Source organism: Scyliorhinus torazame, chromosome 31 (genome assembly GCF_047496885.1).
Source record: "Scyliorhinus torazame isolate Kashiwa2021f chromosome 31, sScyTor2.1, whole genome shotgun sequence".
Lineage (NCBI taxonomy): Eukaryota > Metazoa > Chordata > Chondrichthyes > Carcharhiniformes > Scyliorhinidae > Scyliorhinus > Scyliorhinus torazame.
The window spans coordinates 18,789,124-18,797,626 of record NC_092737.1 but is presented as its reverse complement, the minus strand read 5'-3'; the positions used below and the strand labels follow the sequence as shown (position 1 = coordinate 18,797,626).

The following is an 8,503-nucleotide window of genomic DNA, read 5'->3' as shown; positions in this document are numbered from 1 at the left end:
TCTGTTCACATCCTTTCCGGAGACAAAGGTGACGTGGCCACGTTTTCTACAGGATGTGGAAAAGAGCGAGGATAAGATTGGAAAGATGGGAGGGGAAACGACTGCATTACTAGGCAGGAAACATCAACTGTGGTCCTCCGTCCAGCTCGGCCTGATCCCTGTAACCTTCTTCAGCCAAACAACCCTCAAGAGATCTCTGCACGCCTCCAATTCTGGCTTCCGGAGCATCTCAGAGTTTAACCGCTCCACCAAATGGTGGTCGGACCTTCCAGCTCTGGAATTCCTTCCCGGAACCACTCAGTGTCTCTCCCTTGCTTCAAGGTGCTGCTCAAAATCGATCTTTTTTGACCAGGCTTTTGCTCACCTGTTCCACTATCTCCTTTTGTGGCTCAGTGTCTCCCCTAGTTTGATAGTCCCTCCTTGGAATGTTTTACGAGCTTAAAGGCACTATATTAATAAATGCAGCAAGACATCCCTGCTCCTGTACTGAAATCCTCTTGCTATGAAGGCCAACATACCATTTGCCTCCCTAGAGTACAGGGATGTCTTGCTGCAATTATACAGGGCCTTGGGGAGGGCACACCTGGGGTATTGTGGGCAGTTTTGGCCCCTTGATCGGATGGAAGGATGTTCCTGCTCTGTAGGGAGTGCAGCGAAGGTTTATCAAGACTGATTCCTGGGATGGCGGGGCTGAGATCTCATAGAAACCTAGCAGGACGAGACAGGGTGGGTGCTGAAAGGATGGTGGTGGGGCAGGCTCACAGTCTGAGGATGTGGGGTAACGCTGGAGGAGGAGAAATGTCTTCACCCAGGCAGTGGCGAGCCTGTGGAATTCACTACCACGGAAAGTAGTGGGAGGCCAAAACATTGCACGTTTTCAAGGAGTTAGATACAGCACTTTAAAAGCCAACTGCTTGCCAAATAACCAGAGAGGAACATGCGAACCGTTTACTAATAATACTTACTCCGGCTACTAATAAGTAAAGGGAACAAGGAGGCAAAATAAAAAGTGGAAACGGACACGCGCGCTAGCGAATAGCGGTCAGATGCACGGCTGTACCTGGATTTCTTCAGAGTGATAGAGGTGACCGACAGCTTCCTCACCATGAAGAAGCTGATGATAGCTATTTGCAGCTCACCAAAATTCTTCGAGGAGTCCAGGTTACTCACAATCAGCCGCAGCGCTGTTTGAGGGGCAGGGAAAGCAAGAGGTCAGTTGACACACAGAATAGAATTCCTACAGGACAACAGGAGGCTACATCGGCTCATCGAGCATGCACCAACCCTCAGTCAGGTCCCACCCTATCCCCCAAACCCCACCTAACCTTTTGGACACGAAGGTCAATTTATCACGGCCAATCCACCTAACCTGCACATCTTTGGACTGTGGGAGGAAACCCACGCAGACACGGGGAGAACGCGCAGACTCCGCACAGACAGCCACCCGAGGCCGGAATTGAATCTGGGACCCTGGCGCTGTGAGGCAGCAGAGCCAACTGCCGTGCCACCCTAAGATCTGGGCTCGCCCAGGATTTGAACCCAAGACCTCTCGCGGCTTCACTCCGCAGAAAGCCCAAAGCGATAATCGTACCCTAGGACCAACGAGCCGTTGGACCTACGACCACATCTGCTGTGTAAGCTCGAAACCCCGTGTCTGCGTGGGTTTCCTCCGGGTGCTCCGGTTTCCTCCCACAGCCCAAAGATGTACGGGTTAGGTGGATTGGCCACGCTAAATTGTCCCTTAGTGTCCAAAGATGTGCAGGTTAGGTGGGGTTACGGAGCTAGGGTGTGGGAGTGGGCCTCAGAGGGTCAGTGCAGACTCGATGGGCCAAATGGCCTCCTTCTGCACTGGAAGGATCGTACTTTACGTCTAATTCTGGATTCTTCAGCATCCCTGATTCTAACCGCTACATCACTGACAGTTGCGCTGTCAATAACCTGGGCCCCAGGCTCTGGAGTTCCCTTCCTAGACCTTTCTTTCTTTATAATAATAATATTACTTGTCACAAGTAGGCTTACATTAACACTGCAATGAAGTTACTGTGAAAATCCCCTCGTCGCCACATTCCGGCGCCTGTTCGGGTACACAGAGGGACAATTCATAATGTCCAATTCACCTAACAATCACGTCTTTCGGGACTTGTGGGGGGAAACCGGAGCACCCAGAGGAAACCCACGCAGACACGGGGGAGAATGTGCAGACTCTGCACAGACAGTGACCCAGTGGGGAATCGAACCCGGGACCCTGGCAGCATGAAGCCATAGTGCTAATCACTATGTTACTGTGCTTCTTTAAGAGGTTCCTAAAAACCCACCTGACCCAGCTTTAGGTCATTGGATCCAATATCTTGCTATTTGGCCGAGTGTCACATTTTGTTTCATAGACTCACGTGAAGTGCGGTGGAATATTTTGTTACCGTAAGATGTTAAATAAATAAAGTTGCTGTTCTTGGGCTTCGATTTTAAGGATGTGACCTGGTTGGAGGGGGAAAAATGTGTTCAGTGCATGGTAGAGGTCATGACCACTGCTCTCAAGCGGCACTTACTCAGCAATAACCTACTCACCGATACTCAGTTTGGATTTGGATTCTGCCCGGGTCACTCAACTCCTGACCTCGTTACAGCCTTGGCTCAAACAGGGACAAAGAGCTGAGCCCCAGTGGTGAGGGGAGAATGACTGCCCTTGATATCAAGGCCATACTTGGCAGAGTGGTGTCAAGGAGCCAGAGCGCAATGGAGTCAACTGGACTCAGAGGGAAAACTCTCCGCTGGTTGGAGTCATACCCGGCACAAAGGAAGATGGTTATGGTGGTTGGAGGTCAATCATCTGAGCTCCAGGACATCACCACAGGAGTTCCTCAGGGGAGTGTCCCAGGCACAACCACCTTCAGCTGCTTCGCCAATAACTTTCTTCAAGTCAGTGGTTCAAAAGTGGGGATGTTCGTTGATGATTGCAAATGCCCAGCCCCATTTATAACTCCTCAGATACTCAAGTCCATGTCCAAATGCAGCAAGACTCAGAGGATATCCATGTGGGGTTGATAAGTGGCAAGTAACATTCGCACAAGTGCCAGGCAATGACCATCTCCAAGAGATGATCGAACCATTGTCACTTGACATTTAATGGCATTATCATCACTGAATCCCCCACCATCAACATCCTGGGGGTTACCACTGGCCAGGACGAATCATATAAATACTGTGGCTACAAGAGGTCAGAGGCTGGGAATCCTGCGGCGAGTAACTCACCTCCTGATTCTCCAGAGCACGTACGCAATCTACAAGTCGGGAGTAGTATGATGGAGTACTCTCCAGTTACCTGGATGAGCGCAGCTCCAAAAACACTCCAGAAGCTCGACACCATCCAGGACAAAGCAGCCCCGCTTGATTGCTCCCCTTCCACAAACATTCACTCCCCCCACCACCGACGCACAGTAGCAGCTGTGTGTACAGTCTACAAGATGCACTGCAACTCACCAAGGCTCCTCAGGCAGCACCTTCCAAATCCACCACCTCTATCATCTAGAAGGACAAGAGCAGCAGATACCTGGGAACCCCACCACCTGGAGGTTCCTCTCCGAGTCACTCACCGCCCCGACTGGGAAATACATCGGCCGTTCCTTCACTGTCGCTGGGTCAAAATCCTGGAACTCCCTCCCTAACAGCACTGTGGGTGTACCTACACCAGAGGGACTGCAGCGGCTCAAGGCAGCAGCGATCACCACTTTCTCAAGGGGAATTAGGGACGGGCGATAAATGCCCAGCCAGCGACACCCACATCCCTGGAATAGAGTTTTAAAAAAAGGAACTGAACGGTATGCGATAGAGCTAAGCAACCCCACAACCAACAGATCAGATCAGTGCTCTGCAATCCTGCCACATCGGGACACGAATGCTGGTGAGGAGGGGGCTCCTCCGATATCCCTTGCACAATGATGGGGGTGCGCAGCACAGTAGTGCATTTTCAACATTCTGCTATGTGCAGAGTGAGTATCCATCTGGGCCTCCTCCCGAAGGCCCCAACATCACAGACCAGTCTTTAGCCAAGTCAATTCGCTCCCATGTAAGATCAAGAAATGGCTGAAGACACTGGACGCTGCAAAGGCTATGGGTCCTCACAACAGGACTAGCCGTGTCCATAGCCAAGCTGCTCCAGTGGAACACTGGCATCTATCTAGCGACATGGAAAATTGCCCACAGTAAGTAGCTTCCTCTCAATAATCAGCAAAGCGATGCAAATTGTTGTTGAGTGCGCCATCAAGTGGCACTTACTCTGCAACAAGCTGCTCTTCTTTGGTTTCCCTTGTGACCTTATTAGAGCCTTGGTTCAAACATGGACCAAAGAGCGGAATTCCAGGTGGGGCAAGAGTGACTTCCCTTGACATCTAGGCAGCATTTGACCAAGTGTGGCATCAAGGAGCCCTGGAGTCAGTCAAATGGGAACCAGGAGGAAATGGGCGGCACGGTATCACAGGGGTTTGCACTGTTGCTTCACGGCGCCAGGGACACGAGTTCGATTCCCGGCTTGGGTCACTGTCTGTGCAGAGACTGCACGTTCTCCCTGTGTCTGCGTGGGTTTCCTCCGGGTGCTCCGGTTTCCTCCCACAAGTCTTGAAAGATGTGCTGTTCTGAATTCTCCCTCACTGTACCCGAACAGGTGCCGGAGTGTGGCGACTAGGGGCTTTTCACAGTAACTTCATTGCAGTGTTAATGTAAGCCTACTTCTGACACGGATAAAGATTATTCAGGGGCAGCACGGTGGCGCAGTGGTTAGCACTGCAGCCTCATGGCACCGAGGTCCCAGGTTCGATCCCAGCTCTGGGTCACGGACCGTGTGGAGTTTGCACTTTCTCCCAGTGTCTGGATAAACGCAAATTACTGCGGATTACTGGAAGAACAACATCTCATCTTGGTTAGGCACGCTACAGCCTTCCGGCCTGAACATAGAATTCAATGGCTGCCAACTCCGGGTGAATCCCTGTATTGATCCTCTTAAAGCGAACTTGATTTTCTCCAGACTGAGAAACTCTACCATATCGCTGACCCACACTCCTGATTTCAGGGGCTCCGAGTCCCTCCAGCTCAGCAAGATCCGTCTCCAGGCCACCGGGGAGGAGAAGGCTAGGATATCGGCCTCCCTCCCCCTCCCTTTGCCCACGGATCTTCCGACACCTCAAATATTGCTAATTCTGGACTCGGAGTTACCCGGCCTTCCATGACTTCCGACATACCATCTGCAAATCCCGGCCAGATTCCCCTCAGTTTCGGACATGCCCAAAACATATGAACATGGTTGGCCGGCTACCCCCACACCTGTCCTCCACCTCCTCGAAGAACCAACTCATCCGGGCTACCGTCATGTGGGCCCTGTGGACTACCTTGAACTGAATCAAGCTGGGCCTAGCACAGGACGAGGATGCATTTACCCTTTTCAAGGCTTTTTCCCCCACAGTTCAGTTTCCAGCTCCCCTCCTAGCTTCTCTCTCTCCGATAGGGGCCCCTTCCCACTAACAATTCCCTGCATCATTCTCTTGCTTAACGCAGTAGGCCATTCAGCCCATCGAGTCTACCCCGCCATTCAATGAGATCACGACTGATCTGATATAACCTTCAATTCCACTTTCCCGCATTATCCCGAGAACCTTCGATCCCCTCACTGATTCAAAATCGGTCTATCTCAGCCTTGAACACACTGAACGACCCGGCCTCTACAGCTCTCTGCGGTAAAGAATTCCTCAGATTCACTCCCCTCGTAGAGAAGAAATTCCTCCTCATCCCTGTCTGAAATGGGCGACCCCCCCTCACTCTGAGATTCTGCCTTCTGGTCCTAGATTCTCCCACAAGGGGAAACAACCTCTCAGCATCGACCCTGTCAAACCCCCCGAGAATCCTACATGTCTCAATGTTGGTCTCTCGACAGATGCTACCAGACCTGTTGAGTAATTCCGTCGGTTGTTTTTTGTCTTTGTTTCAGATTTCTATTTTTCATGTCATCTTTCGTAACGCTGAACATTCCAATCCCACTGTCATGTGAGAGTACCTTTAAGAAATGGGTGTTTGAGAAATGTACCTTTAAGAAATGGAGCTGCTCACTCTACTGGAGTGATGTCAGAGTGTGGGTGGAGCTGAGCTCTACTTCTGCTTTTTAGTTTCAGTTTGAGAAAAAGCTTGGGTGTGTCGGTGTTTTTCAGTGAGCTGCATCTGGAGTTAAAACAAAGGGCTGTACTGTTGATCTCTGCCATCCAAAGACTATCTATGGATCATTTGGTGAACCCAGAATTGTAAACGGTCTCAGTATTGAATGTAAACCTAATGTGCTCCTGTTTTGAAGGTTTGTTAAATCTTTTGGATGTTAAAAGGACAGCTTACAGGGTTACTTAGGGTTGTATTTGAATTAATGGTTGCTTAGATGTTCACGGTTTTAAAAAGGTTAACTTGAGTTCATAGAATAAACATTGTTTTGTTTTAAAAAATACTTGTCCTTTTCTGCTGTCCCACACCTGTAGAGTGGGCCGTGTGCTCCCCATACCCCGATCTATTAAAAGTTGTGGGTCAGGTGAACTCCATGATACACTTTGGGGTTCTCTAAACCCTGACCCAGAACACCACACACAACTGGTTGTTGCTTGGGCAGGGGAGAAGAACCATCTCCTTTTAGAGTTACGACGGTTTAAGTTCTAGGTGGCGGGGGATTGGGAGGGAAATAGACGGCAATTATCGGAATCCCCTTCCCGTGAAAGCCAATGCTATCTTTGGGAGGGTAATTATAACAAGCACATTGTGCCAGGAGGCAGCATTAATAAATCAAAAACCGCTGAAGACGACATAGGGTTAGCATACAGGATTATGCCAACTATGATTTCGGTATATAACTGAATTAAGGAGATCCAGTTCACTGGTTCAATGCACAATTTGCATATCTGAGAGGGGTTCAATCCAGCTCCATCCCAGATGTGCCCAAAGTGCCTGGCAGTCGAGGGCAATTACATACACTGCATACGTTAAAATGTGGTTGTCTGCGCCATTGATGATATTGTTGTTAGTTTGATTGTTGTGCATGCCTGTATCTTGGCGGTGTCCTCCGATCTGTCACTCCCCTTCCTGTTTTTTGTTTCAATGAGGTGGGTTTGATGTTCATGGGTTGGGAGATGTGGAGGGTGGGTTAGAGGTTATTTATTGGTGGGTTTTTGTTATGATTGGGTGATATGGCAGGTTCAGCATAGTCGCAGGCCTGGTGTGGGGGCCACCATACTGGTGCGAGAAACAGCAAAGGGAAGGGATGTGGTGGACGAGGTGGCATGAGGGCAGGATTTTGAATATTTCTTCTTTTTGGTTTAGTTTGGTGTGGGGGGAGGGGGAAGCTGACGGTGTGAGCGATGTTAGGGCACGGAGGTATAGAAGTGAGTGGCAGTGGATGCCTTCTTTCCCCTCCCCCCCCCCCCCCCCCCCCCCCCCCCCCCAGGGGTGCGACATGACGACCTGGGTGATTGGCCGAAGCAAAAATATGGCCGATTGGCATGGGGGAGGTGCCCGCTCACTCGATTGGTAACTTGGAATGTTCGGGGCCTAAATGGACCAGTTCAAAGGTCGCGCATATTTATTTGCTCCTCTGAAGAACCCGAAGGCAGACTTGATGTCTCTCCAGGAGACTCGTTTATAAGGGGTGGGCCAGATAAAACGGAGAAGGGGGTGGGTTGGTCAGCTTTACCACTCAGGATCTGACATGAAGACAAGAGGCTGTGTTAACAAGAGGAGGAATTTCTTCTCTGAGGGCAGCGAATCTGTGCAATTCTCAAAGAAGAGGTTCATTGCTGCCTCACAGCTCCCAAGGTGCCAGGTTCGATTCCCGGCTTGGGTCACTGTCTGTGCGGAGTCTGCACATCCTCCCAGTGTCTGCGTGGGTTTCCTCCGGGTGCTCCGGTTTCCTCCCAGTCCAAAAATGTGCAGGTTAGGTGGACTGGCCACGCTAAATTGCCCTTTGGGTCCAAAAGGTTAGGTGGGGTTACAGGGGGAGACGTGGGCTTAAATTGGGTGCTCTTAACCAGGGGCCGGTGCAGACACGATGGGCCGAATGGCCTCCTTCTGCACTGTAAATTCATTGAATGAAAATTATACGGTCCTGTGTCAAGATTCAACCCGATTGGGCTGGTGTGGTTTAAGGAATTTGACAGGCTATTTTATCACGGCCTTGCAACTTGATCCTTTGCTCCTAAGTCTGGGTCTTGCAGATCGGAGACTTATGACACGAATAAAGAAAGGCTGGATAAACATCCCACGTGTTGCAAGCGCGATAAAATATCCTCTGCTCCTGGATCAGTGACAAGCACCCTTCGATTCAAAAACTGGCATACACTAGTCATGGAATGGGAGTGTATCCTTACGGAATTCCTAATGTCTGTACTCCATTCCAAGTCTGATACATTTCGTAAAGTGTAGGACCCCCATCTTTTATAAGCTCCCCGCTGTCTGACCAGGTCCTGCAAGGTTTCCCATCAGCCATGTT

The 8,503-nt window shown here is 50.3% G+C and overlaps 1 protein-coding gene across 5 annotated transcripts in view; it reads right to left on the bottom strand.

Annotated features, from left to right (window-relative positions):
• Nucleotides 1-1,060: 1,060 nt before the first annotated feature.
• LOC140404737 (uncharacterized) overlaps nucleotides 1,061-8,503 on the bottom strand; it is a 71,950-nt gene continuing 64,507 nt past the window's right edge. For all 5 annotated transcript variants that reach the window (XM_072493431.1, XM_072493432.1, XM_072493434.1 and 2 more), the window contains one exon: nucleotides 1,061-1,184. In XM_072493431.1, the coding sequence (XP_072349532.1) occupies nucleotides 1,173-1,184 (12 nt within the window). In that variant the 3' untranslated portion in view covers nucleotides 1,061-1,172. The remainder of the gene's footprint in view (nucleotides 1,185-8,503) is intronic.